The sequence below is a fragment of the Centroberyx affinis genome, unplaced genomic scaffold, assembly GCF_046629955.1.
Source record: "Centroberyx affinis isolate AG114_WGS23_722 - 3 ecotype Tasmania unplaced genomic scaffold, CSIRO-AGI_Caff_v1 ptg002675l_1, whole genome shotgun sequence".
Taxonomy (NCBI): domain Eukaryota; kingdom Metazoa; phylum Chordata; class Actinopteri; order Beryciformes; family Berycidae; genus Centroberyx; species Centroberyx affinis.
In genome coordinates, this window is record NW_027280859.1 from 649,477 (window position 1) to 665,365 (window position 15,889).

A 15,889-nucleotide genomic window follows, 5' to 3' on the forward strand; every position below is an offset into this window, starting at 1 on the left:
CTTTTTTGCAGATCTAATGGAATGAATATATTTATTTCTATAGGATTTATAAACACCATGGGTAAGAGGAGTAGGATTTGAGACATATTTTCTGTACAGTTTATTCTTTTTCCTCAACAGCTTCAGTAAATCAACTGTAAACCAAGGCTTATTCAAGTGTTGACTGTATTTCTTGGTAGGACTGCCAATTGGAAAACATTCATTGAAACTAAAGCTAATAACTTTCATAAAATTTTGATATGCAAAATCAGCATTATTTTCCTCATATAGATCATCCCATGAAGTACTGGCAAGCATGTCTTTAACTTTAGAAATATTTGACTTGCTCATAATTCTTTTGTGCATTATTTTCTTGGTATGTTTGGTTCTATTAACTTTGATTAAAGAATACTGAAATATGGGAAAATGATCTGACAAGTCTGAATATAAGACCCCAGATTTCATTGCTTTGCTCAAAGAGTTAGTTAAGATATTATCAATCAAAGTTGCTGAATTTTCTGTAACTCGTGTAGATTTATGAATAAGAGGGAAAAAGTAACTAGAATAAAGAATATTGAGAAAATCCTCAGTAAGAGTATCTAATTTATTTTTAAAGAGGTTTATATTGAAATCTCCTAAAATGTAACAGAGTTTATCCTCATTGTTTATCAGGTCAAGAGAACTGGACAAACTTTCATTAAAATCTTTGATGACAGAGTCAGGTGGGCGATAAATAACACCAACAATAACATTCTTTCCACCAGAGACACCAAAGAGCTCTAGAAAAACAGATTCCACCTCAGCCCTATCTGACTTCAGAGAGAGATCATCCCTAACTTTAAATTCATAGTCACCATGAATTTTGTTCAATCATTGGTTTGATAATAAAGCCATTTCTAACTATTGTTAATGTTACACAATATCAAAACTCCACTGCCTTAAAGTAAAAGCAATGATGTGAAATGAAGGATTGGGATTGAGTGCCTCTTACGTGCCTCTATAAAGTTTAGCTGAAATTGCATAATCTCAGACAGCGCTGTCTCTCTTCTCGAGACCGTATCGCTCAGTTGAAACTGTAATTAAATTACACACATGTTGGTCAAAACTACTGGGTGTATACTCTTTATTATCTTCATACAGACACCATGTATTAGGTCTAACACAACTCCTTCCTTGCCGGCTCCCCTCCAGCCCCGGTCATCGCTCCACCTGGTCTCAGCTTTTCGTTTGGTTCCCCAATGGTGGAATCAGTCAGAAAACCATTTATTGCTCTTCTATTGATGTTTTTTTTTTTTTTTAGCTTCATCACTGTAATTTATCACGTCACTTCCTCTATGAAACTTCATCCATGGCAACACCTCCATCTTCCTTCCTGTGGAAACAAACAAGAATTATGCACTTAACCTGTTTATATCATTACTTATTAGTATAATTATCATATTTTAATGCCGACTTATCATACCTAATGCTATCCACCAGAAGAATGTTAACATAATGGGAAATAACACATTGTTCAGACGTCTTTTTTTTTAAGCCAAATAAGTAGGCTACTGTGGAGGGCAAATCCTTTTACCTTCTATATGTTACATACAGTATATACAGTCATGTCGTGGTAAATATAACGGTGGGTGTAACCTCCACCAACCTCCAGACGCCACAGTGATCATCATAAGCCACAATAACCACAATATAAACAAAAAGCAGTTATATTTTCAGAAAAACATTAATTCATGCCTTTTCACTTTTTTCAAACTCACAAGACCCCATCTTTAAATACCTTACATCAGCTTGATACTATTTATTTGATGTATGTGTAACCCACATAAATTGTACAGCCCCATGACTAAACCTCTTGTTGTACCTCTACAATTCCCCTAGGGGGCACTGTAGCATTACTCAGAGACACTAGGCAAGGCAAGTCAAGGCAAGTTCATTTATATAACACATTTCATACACAACGGCAATTCAAAGTGCTTTACATAAATTAAATAAAAATAAAGACATAAAAAGACAGTGCAAGAAGATTAGAAAAGTGAAAAGTGCATTAAAATCACATTTAAAAGAAAATCGAAAAGATAAAAATAAATAAATATTCCAGTGCAGATGAGCGTTGCCCTAAATTTCTTAAAAAGCCCTGGCGAACAGAAAAGTTTTAAGCCCTGATTTAAAAGATTGTAAAGTGGAGGCAGACCTCAGATTATCTGGAAGTTTGTTCCAGGCATGAGTAGCATAAAAACTAAAAGCTGCTTCTCCATGCTTTGTTCTGACCCTGGGAACAGTAAGCAGACCAGCACCTGAAGACCTGAGGGGTCTGGCGGGTTCATAACATTGAAGAAGATCAGAAAATGTATTTTGGTCCTAAACCAGTAAGTGCTTTATAAACATACAACAGAATTTTAAACTCAATTCTTTGGCACACAGGAAGCCAGTGCAGTGATCTCAGCACTGGAGTGATGTGGTCCATTTTCTTAGTCCTGATTAGTACCCTGGCAGCAGGATTCGTGTGATCGTGATCTCGCGAATCCAGCTGCCTCGCAAGGTACGCAGCATTCTGGATGAGCTGCAGTTGTCTAATAGCTTTTTTAGAGAGACCTGTAAAGACACTGTTAAAGTAGTCAAGCCTACGAAAAATACATGCATGCAAGTTTTTCAAGGTTCTGCTTGGACATGAATTCTTTAATTCTTGTGATATTTTTAAGATGATAGTAGGCAGATTTTGTAATTGTCTTGATGAGGGTATTGAAGTTTAGTCCATAACTACACCAGATTTCTGACTTGGTTTTTAGTCTTCAGTGAGAGGGATTCAAGGTGAGCAGTGACTTTAAGTCTCTCCTCTTTGGCACCAAAAACAATTATTTCAGTCTTATCTTTATTTAGTTGCAGAAAATTGTGACACATCCAGTCATTGATTTGTTCAATGCACTTATTTGGTGAGTCTATTGGACTGTAGTCATCTGTTGATAAAGCTATGTAGATCTGAGTGTCATCTACATAATTATGATAGGAAATACTGTTGTTTTGCATAATTGGAGCTAGTGGCAGCATGTAGAGATTGAACAGAAGAGGCCCAAGGATCGACCCCTGGGGAACTCCACATGCCATTTTTGTTCGCTCAGATACGCAGTTACCAATAGATACAAAGTAGTCTCTGTCTTGTAAGTAAGATTTAAGCCAGTTTAGGACTGTGCCAGACAATCCTACCCACTTTTCCAGTCTGCCTACCAGTATGTCATAGTCTACTGTAAACGCAGCACTTAAGGTCCAATAAAAACAGAACTGAGATTTTTCTGCAGTCCATATTAAAACAAATGTCATTTAAAACCTTTACTAGAGCGGTCTCAGTCCTCAATCCTGATTGGAAGATATCAAGAGTATTATTGGAGGTTAGGAAACTGTTAAGTTGGAGGAAGACAACCTTTTCAATTATTTTACTTAAAAATGGCAGATTCGATATGGGCCTGTAATTACTAATTATTGAGGCATCAAGATTATTTTTTTTCAGAAGAGGCTTAATAACTGCAGTTTTCAAGGCCTTAGGGAAATCACCTGATAAAAGGGAACTGTTGACTATCTGCAGTAAATCTAATGCAATACAATGAAAAACATTCTTAAAAACGCTTGTCGGTAGACTATCAAGGTAGCAGGTAGAAGACTTTAGATGCAACACAACTTCTTCTAGTGTTTTGTAATCAACTGGATTAAACTGTGACATGTTTTTTGTTTGTTTTGTGTAAATACAAAGGTGACAGAAATTTTACTTGAAATGGAGGTGCTGACTGTCTAATCTTCTGAATCTTTTCAGTAAAAAAGGAGGCAAAGTCAGCTCAATTGTGAAATGCAGTTTCTTCCAGCTTAGGGTTACCTCCAAAATCAGGCTCTTTCTGTCCTTCTCAGACCTGGAAAGAGTAATTCAAGCATTAACATCCTCCTGACTTCTATCTCCCGTCTAAAACTTGTACAGAACACTGTTGTTCAGATGTAGAAGAAAAAAAAAAGACCACATTACACTAATCCTGGCTTCACTAAACTGGCTCCCTGTCCATTTTAGGATTCAATGCAAAATTCTTCTGTTTGTTTTCAAAGCTCTGCATGTTCGCTTTTTATTCTTCTTGTATTTTTATTCTTGTCTTGTTTTATTCATTGCATATTTATTCTTTATTCTTTTATTTTATCTGTTTTAATTTCTGTCAAGCACTTTGGTACTTTTTAAAGTGATATATAAATAAACTTGAACTGGAACTGCATCTTGATTTTTTTTTTTTTAAATTGAAATTGTTCAATACATTTTTACCTGTTCATTTGCATTTTGAACAGGAGCCGTGACTCATTCGCTTCTAGAGTTGAACCTAGGATGGAAACCTGGCCCTGATGTTACTAACCCACATCACAATATAGCAGTATAATAGTACTCTTGGTAACCTCTTAATATACATAAGAAGAAGGAGGTTACATCCATGTTATATATGATAGGAATTTATAGTATATCACACATTTATGGCAGACTAAAGAGTAAGTCTTTGTAATGAAGTACTTTCATTTAAGCAGTGTTTGGCCTACCCCTCGCCCCCTTGGTTAGAGTACTAATATTCATTCTTCTATTAGGTACCTAATTGTGTAATGTTATACATTGGGTTAATTGTATATTGTAATTCTTGTGTGTTTTTCTGTTTATCATTTACAGATAAAAACCATAACCGTCCCAAGCCTCATCATCTCCTATTGCTCTACATGTGTGCATGGTGGCAATAAATGGCTTAAATGGAAATAGCAGTTGCCCTCCTTAAATTCTTATCGATGTACCATGGTGATGCTCAAACTTCTGTGAACAAATCCTAGAGATAGACTCTACAATATATATAGACTGAACTACTCACGCTGCTTTGTACAAATCCCTCTGTATCTGCTGCCGTTTCTTCTCATTGATGGGGTAGAAACATTGTATCAACATCCCAGTGAGAAGCAGAGCGATGGGAACAGGGGCAAACAGGACCTGCAGGGCCATGATTACTGCTGGCGGGTGTTGGCAAGCCCCTGGCTTAAATCCTGTACAACTGAAGAGATTGTATTTAAAACATATAGAACACTGGAATCCTTCTAATTCTGGGCCTTAGCATAACATTTTCAGAAAAAGTTGCTGACTCACTGCAACACCAGAGTGGATATTCCATTAGACAGCGCTCCTCCAAACTTAATGAAGAAGACAAAGCAGGAGTAGAAGACTGGCTCCAGGTCTTTGCTGCTGGGGTTCTTCACCTTGAAGTCATCCACCACATCTGGGAGCATAGACCTGCAGAAACACAGCTAGAAAGGTAAACAGCTGGACGGGTGGTGAAGACGCACATGCAAACAGTTAGACATGTAGTGGCCAACAGAAAGACAGGGAGCAGAGAGAAACAGAAGCAGTGAGACAGAGAGGCTGACAGCAAAGAAGGCAAGGCAATTAAACTTGCCCAGCTCAACATAGCTCCTCCTATCTGTCGAGGGATTGTGGACTTTCTAACAGGTATATCAGGATGGGCTCCCTGCTGCCTGGTGGTCTTGGTGAGCACAGGGACATCACAAAGATGTGTAGTCTCTCCCTCTCCTCTACCCCCTGTACACCAGTGACTGCACCTCCAGTGACCCCTCTGTCAAGTTATTCAGATCTGTGGATGGCATTATTGGGTCTAATCATAGACAAAAATGATTCTGGCTGTGCTCTCAATTACAAAACTTCTGGAAAGACGTCTTCCGTACCCTATCCAACATTTTAAAGCAGAATCTAGTCCCGGACCCTCTGGTAGCTCTGTTTGGCATTACCGATGAAGATGATCCTCATCTGACATCTGCAGAGCGCCGCATGGTTGCCTTTGCCTCACTCTTGGCTAGATGCGCAGTCTTGCTCAAATGGAAAGATGCTGCCCCGCCCACACTTAGTCAGTGGCTTCGAGATATAATGTCCTGCCTTAAATTGGAGATGATACGCTTCTCAATCAGTGGCTCTGGGGAGAAATTCTATAAGACCTGGGGACCCTTTTTAACATACTTTCATAACACCCAAACAACTTAGTGTGACATGCATTCTAGCCCTGCCCTTGACACGCAAATAACACCTGACTTCATGGAAATAGCTACATCCTTAGTTTTTCTTTATTTCTAGATACTGTGCCTCATACCTATTCTAGGTAATCGAGAGGGTGGGAGGGTGGGGGGGTAGGGACGTCTCACTTTATTACTGTCACTATTATCACTTTTTATTTTTATATGATACTACATTGATGTATATTTTGTAACAATGTGGAATATGCCTGCCCAACCCTGGGAACCTTTGTTGAAAATCTCAATAAAAAGATTTTGAAAAGAAAAAAGAAAGAAAAATGAATCCAAGAGTTGCGTCTTGGTGTGCCAAAAACCTTGAACTTAATACTAGAAAGATGGTGGAGATGAGGATTGACAAGGATGATCCACAAGAACCCACAGACCGATGTGCTTATGGTTAACGTTGGTGTCACAGTCGTCGTCCTAATTGCTGGGGTCCGCCATCTGCAACACCTTCCGACAGAATGCAAACATCACCTATCTATTCAACAGGTTCTTCTTGTGTCAACTTTGTCAGCTCAACGTGTCACAACCCACCCTGGTCCAATTCTACAGATCCTTCACTGAAAGCATCGGCACATCGTCCAACACAGTCTTCTATGCTTACCCCTGCTCCAAGGCAAGACTGCAGCGTACAATTCGAACAGCTGAGAGAGTAGTTTTCTACCATCAAAGGTCCATGTGACACCAAAGCAGCAAAAAGGGCAAAGAAGATTGCTGCCCTCTGAAAGACGGTTCCAGTGCATCAGTGCCCAGACCAGCCGACACTACAACAGTTTCTTCCCAACAGCATTCCTCCTCTTCAAGCAGGCCTCCTAAGCGCCACAACCCGTCTCCATACCTCTAATCAGTCATGGAGTGATACATAAAAAGGTGGATAAACTAGGACTGTCTGTGATCATCATGAGGCACCAACTACCAACATGAACTACAACATTATTAAAAAATATTAAAATTCTACTTTCAGGAAAGCATTCATTTCATTTTTTCCCCCCTTAAAAGACCCTATTGTCATTTAACTGATGGATACTATGAATTTATATCATAAAAAAAATGGGAACCCTATTCTGCAAAAAAAAGTCAGTAAACTGAGTTTAGGTGGGTTTACTCTCCACTACATCCCTGCCTCCAATCATGTTCTCTCTCTCTCTCTCTCACACACACACACACACACAAACTCACCAGTGAATTAGTAGGAACGCTCCTATACTGGACCCCATAATGATGGACATGAAGATGAAGACGGGCAGGTTGTTGTGAAAACACACTTTCACCGCCACTGCTGGTGCAAAAATCTGAAACAACCACAGAGGCAAGAAAGAAAGAAAAAATGCTGTAACAGATGACATTGTAGACACAGCCACTCAAAAACTTAAGGGGGAAATGTTGGGCTTCATGCAAGTGAGGAGATGATAAAAAATACTGTGATGGTCAGTTTGTTCGTTTGTTAGTCATTGTTCTATCAATAGAAGTCAATGCACAACTCAGGCCCTTTAAGTGGAGATGAAATAGCGAAATAGACACCTGTGTAGAGCTTTTGTTTATTATTTAGATGTACCACAATAAAAATAACATTGTAAAAGTAATCCATTTATTAAAATGCCTTTATGCTACATTTGCAAACCAGCGCACCACCATCTTTGTTTTTGTCAGTGCTTATGTCATGTGAATGGTTTACTAGGAAGTGTCAGTGCAGTACTGGAGCTCAGACTAATTGAGTGTTGGTAGGATGGATTTTGAAATTTCTGATCACATTGAAAGACCTGTGGACCAAGTCAGAAATCCAATACCATATGCTTTTGAGGCTATTAGAAGAAAGGCAGTAGTAGGAGGATGACTGAACCTGAACATTATAGTCAGTGCATTGGGAATAATGGGCGGTGCCAGTGCAGGCCTTGTAGCCCGATGCTAACCCATGTGGAAAGCATGTGATGCCAAGAGCTTAATTTGAAGCATCTCATACGAGATCGCTGCATCACAACCAACCTGACCCTGCAACCCAACCCTGCATCCTCATGGTAACACTGTCAGAATTCAGAAAGATACTTCTAATTAACACAGCACAGTCCAAATTCCTTACTTGGTGTTAATGTTTTACTTTGTCTATCTTTTTAAAAAAATGCTTTATAGACATTAACAAGCCAGCAAAATCAGTCTGGGGGTGTCTGCCTGAACTAGCTTTGCAGGCTTCGCTTCATTAGTCTACCCTGCTCTAATTCTTCAATTCTGCTCTACCTTTAACCTTCTCTGATTTGACTGAGTAAGCATCATTACAGCATCCTCTTGTTGAACTCACGGAGAGGCCAATGTAGAGTGTAGTCTTCTTCCCCAGCCTACCCAGCAGAATCTGCCACAGTGGGATAGACAGTGTATTTGCTACCTGGACAAGAAAAGGAAGAGACAATTGAATTAAGACAGTCTCGTCGTGTGTTATAGATATTGATATCTCTTGAATTCTGTTACTTATGTTAATGAAATCACTTGAAACCCTGATCGTGTAGGCTGCAGGGGCCTAATATCAGTAATGTGAATAAGTAGTGTGAATAAGGCCAGAAAATACATTTCGAAGCTGAAAATGATTGAAATTAAGGGAAATGTTTTATTCATTATTAAAATTAGGAATTATCATCTCCAACAGAGACACCCTTCATGTGATAACCATGGACTAAAATAAAGACTTTTTTCATGGACAAGCATTTGAGTATAAAATGTCCTTGAGATGTTCCTTAACCAGACATTCCTGTACTTTGGCATTCCTGTACTTCGCTTCTTTCTTTGAATTCAAGGGTAATACTGACAGTCATGGTTTTCAGCAGGAGAAACCCTATATGTGATGATCATGAAAAAGATAACTCAATAAAGCCAAGTCTGAAAGAACATGGTCAATGAGGCAGAGTCCTAGGTGTGTGTAGTTGCTCATACATTTTTAAACACAGTTTAATAAAGGACAATTTCAGGTAGGATAGGGAAGTATATTTGTGGAGATAAATGTGTGATCAGTGTGTACTGTGCCCACCATTAAGATCAGGATAATATGTTGGAGGTAAGACCCCAGGCCTGTAGCATAGGTACAGAATAGTGAAATGTTTCCCATGGACATCTACACAGACACAAAAAAAAGAAATCAGTGACAGCGGAGGGAACAGTGAAAAAGGAGAAAAAAAAAGACAGAATAGGTAAAGACATGTTTTTCAGTATTGTGTATCTCTTTCAATAGTCACATACATATCCACACACACACACAACTCTTACCTGAAAAGCTAGTGAGGAGAAGAGAAAGCTAAAAATCAGTCTGATATAAGGAGTGTGTCTCATCACCATTTTCACACCAGTCAGATAGGGCATCTGGATCCTGTCCAGAGTACTAAGAGGAGCTGGGGAGTGGGCAAAGGAGAAGAAAGAGGGATCATATGAACTCATTGGCCAACTTCTTTAGACAGTTCCCCCTAGCAGTCCATCAGAATGCAAAATGGGGTATTAAATCTCTATTTTTTCATCCAATCCTGTCACAATATAGTTGCTATGACCTTGAACTTAAGAGTCACCCATCCATCCATTCATCCATCCATGTTCATCTGGGTCAGTTTCGTGGTGGAAACAGGGCAAGCTTTTCCTTGGCAACTTCCTCCAGATACTCCTAGTGGATCCACAGGCGCTCCCAGGCATGCTGAGAGATGTAGTCCCTCCAACGTGTCCTGGGTTTGTATCCGTGATCTCATTCTTTCAGTCACTCCCCCGAGGTTGTGATAGGTGAGGGTCAGAATGAAGGTAATTCGAGAACTTTTCTTTGTGGCTCAGCTCTCTCTTCACCACCATGCTCTGATACAACACCTGCAACACTGCAGCTAACAATCTTATGGTCCTTCTTACACTCACTCGTGAATAAGATCCTGAGATACCTGACCTCCTCCACTTGGGGTAGCTGCTCCCCTTCATCTTCTAGGATAGGACCATGGATTTAGACTTGGAGGTGCTGATTCTCGTCCCGACCTGCAAATTGCTCCAGTGCACATCAGAGATCACTGTCTGATGAAGCCAGAAGGGCGTCATCATCTGCAAACAGCAGAGGTGCCACCCTAATGTCACTGAACTGGACACTCTCCAGAACTTTCCTGTCTGTGACTATCACAAACAGAAGAGGGGACAAAGTGCATCCTCGTCAGAGTCCGATGCCCACCTTGAACTGTCTAAAATGCCAAGAATGCAAACACAGCTCTCGCTCCAAGTGTACAGGGACCAAATGGCTCGCAGCAGCAGCCCAGATACCGCATACTCCTGCAGCACCTCTTAAGAGTCAATCAATTTGTGACACAATTATCAAGTATGTAGAGCAGGAGCCAATCAGAAGCCTTAACCACCAATGGCTAGTAACCAGTGTTGGGCAAGTTACTGAAAATTAGTAATTAGTTACAGTTACTAGTTACTTCTCTCAAAAAGTAATTTAATTACTTTACCAATTACTGCATAATAAAAGTAATTAGTTACTAGGGAAAGTAACTTTTGCGTTACTTTTAAATGTCTGCTTCAATTCTCTTATTACACATAGCTATATTATTTTAGACAGCTGTCAAATTTTATCTATCATTGTACCCATTATCACTTTGATGATATCACTTTCCAAGGAAAGTAGCTATTGGCTGCCAGATGATGTCATACGATAATTTGCATATCAATATATAATGCTACACTTGTGCACTCCGCGGAGTAGCCGACTCCGCCCACTCGGGCCAGTTTCGGCGTACGCCGGTAAGAATTGCAAGTGGACCCTGTCCTACAGCCCCTGCTGTGGGAAGGGCTGTGATCATCAGACTTTCTGGATTAGATAAGCAAGTAGAGAAAACCGGCATCAGCCGTATCAATTTATTGGCAAATACTTTGGGATTCAACACATTAACATTGCTTCCCATGGTCAGAAAAAGACGGCAGATTTGTCGCTAGTCGCTTTTGAGAAATAAAGTCTCCAGGGAGGTTGGTAGTCTTTTGATTCACTTGCGCCACGTAAAGTCGGATGATCATAAACCGGATGATCCAGTAATGAGTAACGAGCCCATTTAAATGTCAGTAATTGTAATTGCGTTATTAATTTGAAAAAGTAATTTGTTACATTACTAGTTACTGCCAAATGTAGTGTAATTACAGTAACGTGTTACTTTGTAACGCGTTATTCCCAACACTGCTAGTAACTCACCCAGCTGCTCCTTGACTCCCAGGAAGAGCACCAGACAACAGAGGAAGTAGAGGGAGGCCAGGACCAGAGCAGCCACTGTATAGGCCCTCCTCTGAGACCAACATACATACAGAGTTTATTACTGATAGACAATAATTAATAATCATGTCAAAGACAATGAGATGGGATTTTCCTGTCAGATATCTCACACATTTGTCATTCAATTACATCTCAGATGTGAGGTAAAAGGTACTTCCCACTGAGCACTAGACATCATTTCAACATCTAAGCTTTAACTCTCATTTAGCCCAGATCTTTTGGCTGTGTATAGCCAATACTTAGACCAAGCAGTAAATACATTATTACATATTTAAACAATGCATAAATTGTGAATATAAAAAATATGTACCAGAGAAAACCCATAGGCAATTTTAGCCTAAACATCTATAACCATTTAGACGTCTTTTAAACAGCAAATCAATGTAAACTTGCTCGGTTGGTTACTACCAGCTCACTACAGAAAAGTGACCTTGTGAAAGACGTGAGAAAGAGAAAACTAGGAAAACACATGAAAAAGAAAGGACAAAAATACTGAGAATAGTCATGTGACCTAACTGTATCCTGGAGGTTGTCAGTGAGGGATGAGGTGAGGTTGTGGAGGGCAGGAGAGGAGAGGTTTACTGGGGAAGTATCACTGTAGTTTAGCTGACTGCAAGTCCGGGCTTTCTTGGCATGGTATACCCCCACTATCTGACCATGAATGGTTGCACCTGCCAACAGCCCAAACATCTCCATCACCATTCCTAAAGAGGCGGGAAGAAAACAAAACAGATAAAATACATCATGATCATAAATCATAGGTCTCTTGTAGAGGTAACAGACACTGAACAACAGAAATAAACAGCCATTCTGAAACTACCTGGAAGTAGACCTTGAATTTTATCATTTCTCACTTTTTTTTAATACATTTTCACAAGACACTTTGTTATTCTTTTTTGAGTTCAGGAAGTGGGCCCCTGAAAGCACATGACCTTTGACGTTTTAATGTATTACCTCACCCTCAAATGATCTCAATCTGATGAGAGACACTGCTTTTGAATATGTCTAGATTTTTGGAATCGGTTTTGTAAAATAGTTGGACTTTTTGCCCAAAATATTAAAATATTTAAAAGCATATTATACTTTAGCTATCAGGGAATCAAATATTTACCATTTAAATATTTGTGTGGGCTGCAATGAAGGCAACAGGCGCAGCCTCAGCTAACTAGGAGGGTGCTGATGCCTGGTTGCTCTGGACTATTTTTCTTTGGTCCTATGCTCTTGACTGCTCTGTACATCTGCCCTGCTTAGCACAATCTGCTTTCATAGCCTGTACATATTTCTGTAAATATCTATACAAATTTCTGTATGTATGCTTATTCCATTTGAGTCCATTTGATTATTACATTTGCATATCTGCACATATTTATGTGCATATGTCCTTCCATCCATATATGTGATAATCAACAGCAAGCGATGCACACTTGCACATCCACTTCTAATCTGTAAATGTATAAATTGATGCTTATTTGATGCTTTATTTATTCATCTGTTTTGTTGTTCTTTTGCTGTAATTACTTGTATTAGCTTCAATACTCTGTAATTGTTCTATTAGTTTTACATTTTTGGGCATTGTGCTCATTATGCTTCATAGGGGTGCTATAGAGTTTTATGACTGTATGGTATGGTAATCTCACTGTACAAGAACGTAAATCCTTGAAAGAATAGTGCTTGCCACTGACCTACAGAGCCATGTCAGTGAAACAACATAACTTTGATAAGTTTCACAGTGACTGGGTTAGTAAACTCAGACCTCTGGTAGAAATATTCTTTGCTGAATTCAAGGGTGTGGTTAGCACCGCAGCCTACTGTACCATGATGGAAAGCAGTTGACTCATGGGTTTAAGTTCCAGGATGGCTCACATCGCATGGAAATGATAGACATGTTGAATGTATGACATCGGAAATTGTGTGAAGTGAGTTTAGAGGGATAATGTAACTATAAAAGATGTACTATTTGTCTTATTCAAGAACACGCTTTTGAATGAACTCAGTGGGTGGTGCAGCCACCTATCATGTTTACAAATTAACACAGGAGAAGAAATTTAATTCCATGTAGAAATGGCAGTCATATTGTGGCATATAATGGCAGTCATGTTATAGGCACCCACCTATAACAAAAGGAAAGCTACTACTAAATGTAATCTGCATAATTATAATAATGTAGGATAAATAACACATATAATCAACAAGGACACACACATTCACTTCACTTTGTGATCACTTCACAAGTGACCTGCTGTCTGTAGACATTGCCATGTCTCCTAAAGGCCAGCCAGCCAGCCAGCCAGACTTTCTTTACACGAGTCCACGACATTTACATATGCATCACTGTCACAAACAGCCCTACTTCCATCTATTAATGTATTTAATGTTGCTCAACATTGTTGTCATCACTGACATCAGTGGACACCCTTAAACAAGTAAGTAGTTTACCTACTGTATGCCGTAGCGGAGTCTCTGGCCTTCTGGTCTCCCCCAAGGAACATGTTAAGGGCTGAGTAGGGAACATGGTGGCACTATGTGAGAGAAGAGACATTTATTTATAAATATAGCTGCAAGCAGCAATAAGGCAGCTTAGCCATTAAGTCATGAGGATAAAAAGGGAAAAAAGGAGAAAATTAAATCTTTTAGGCCTAAATGATGTCTTCAAACATTAATATGGGTGCTCACTGTTTGAATTTGACAATTAAATTAATTGGTTTAAAACAGTATCTCTACCTATTTTAAAATTTCGCACCTTTATTTTGAAGGTCAAACTGACAAACCGGAAGTCTTGTTTCTGGTTATTCGAGCTAGTAGTACCTATCAAGGCCGGTAGTGATGTGTGGGTCAGCCCGACCCATTTTCATACAAATAAAACGACCCGAAACCGATCCGCAACCCGAAAAAAACAGAAAGATTAAGGAGGCCAGGTAATTTTCCAAAGACTCGTGTAGCCTAACTAAGGTAGTCTAATACTTAATGCTGCACCATGCAGTGTGCGCACAATATTATGTATGGATGGCGGGATAAACCACCTGGGGATTGGAGAAGTTTATTCCATTCATTACATTTAAAACTCATTGAAATTTAGTCTATAATTACATTGTGTTACATTGCGGGCCCTGTGGGTTTCGGATTGAAGACAGGTCTCCAGCAACTTCATTTGTTTTGGAGAAAGCTGCAATGTACTTCTTCCGGGGATCTTCGGGACTGTTTTATGAACTAACAAACTTTACCCGATTTTCTACTGGCATGGGGGTGAGTAGATAAGGACTGAATTTTCATTTTTGGGTGAACTGTTCCTTTAATGGAATAGCTGATAGATCATTTATAATGAATTAAGTTTTTAATTGAGAGTGTAATTGTACTACAATAGTGATGACTGACAGTCAGAAACAGGTTGAAGAGGCAGGTCCAGATGAAGAACCAGGAGAAGCTGAATGCTGGAGACATGGAGTCCTGGGGCATGACCCACATCATGATGTAGGAGACAATGGCAAACGGCAGAGAAAATACAATCCTGAAGGGGTGGAAATCAGGAAGAGAGAGTGAATTCAAAAAAGAGGTGTAGTGTACTTTGCAACAAAGGTAAATATCTAACCAATGAAAATCCCAATTAAAGTTTGTCTTATAATCTTATTTTAATATCTTATTTTAATATCCAGTCAATGGTACTGTATACCAGTGAAGTCTAGAGTTCATTCAGTCACTACAGTTACATTCGATGGGAAATGTCACTCACCAAGGGATGAGTTTACCGATGCGTGTCCTCCTACTCTTGCTGACCATGTATCCAATGATAGGGTCCGTTATAGCATCCCAAGCTTGACCCATGAACAAGATCAGAGAGGCATAGAAAGCATCCATCTGGGCAGAATAGAATAGAATAGATCAAGTAACCAATATTATCAGCCTGTTACTTGCCTAGATTTTGCAATCAATCTAATATCATCTGGTCAAATTCAATGGATTATGATAAATCCATGAAAAAATATGTGATAGTAACTAATACAGGAAATAAGATCCTTAAATTAAAAGACTGGAGCACCTTGTCTGGAATGACCATGTTTCATCACCAGGTCAGTTCATGACACACTGTACATGCCAATGAAAAATGCCAATGTGTCCCATGACTCACTGAAACTGACCTGCACCACATCCAGCAGGAAGATCTGTGTGAACAATATCTTGGCAGACTGAGTCAACTGGTAAGGCATGCCACCTATCCCATAGCTGATCCTCCTTACCAGTGGGATACCTGGGCTTTTCTGCAATGACATTTTAAGGCAGTCAGCCTAAATCTTAGTGTTGTTCATTGATTATGCTTTGCAGTTATGTCACACTCATCAACACTCAAAGAATCCTGATGCTTTCATTTCTACTGAACCACCTTCAAACATTGGTTGGCTGAAAAAGCCTCTCTGCAAGCAGGCTGCAACAGTGTTGATCAACAGTAGTAGGACAAGTAAACTATGTACGGTGTCCATTTTAGGACATCCTCATCATTAGTACATCTTCATTCGTAGATGTACTTTGTCAGATTTAGATGGACCTGTGTCAGGTTTAGCTGTCAGATTTAGA

The 15,889-nt window shown here is 39.4% G+C and overlaps 1 protein-coding gene across 1 annotated transcript; it reads right to left on the reverse strand.

The window, feature by feature from the left end:
- Positions 1 to 4,849: 4,849 nt before the first annotated feature.
- On the reverse strand, positions 4,850 to 15,588 carry LOC139657372 (sodium-dependent lysophosphatidylcholine symporter 1-like). Its single transcript, XM_071535182.1, has 12 exons — positions 15,457 to 15,588; positions 15,051 to 15,175; positions 14,696 to 14,828; positions 13,764 to 13,842; positions 11,840 to 12,027; positions 11,246 to 11,336; positions 9,310 to 9,431; positions 9,074 to 9,157; positions 8,354 to 8,437; positions 7,240 to 7,352; positions 5,123 to 5,266; positions 4,850 to 5,030 (listed from the first exon to the last, which is right to left on the reverse strand). Exons 1-12 carry the CDS (start codon positions 15,586 to 15,588, stop codon positions 4,850 to 4,852), a joined length of 1,476 nt encoding a protein of 491 aa, XP_071391283.1.
- Between the last annotated feature and the right edge of the window lie 301 nt (positions 15,589 to 15,889).

Bases quoted from the DNA above. Each gene is read 5' to 3' on its own strand.
- LOC139657372 (XM_071535182.1), bottom strand. From the start codon at position 15,588: ATGTCATTGCAGAAAAGCCCAGGTATCCCACTGGTAAGGAGGATCAGC. The intron at 13,843-14,695 runs GTCAGTCATCAC...TCTCTCACATAG, and splicing joins TCTTCAACCTGTTTCTGACT to TGCCACCATGTTCCCTACTC. The intron at 8,438-9,073 runs GTGGGCACAGTA...TTTCTTGTCCAG, and splicing joins ATATTATCCTGATCTTAATG to GTAGCAAATACACTGTCTAT.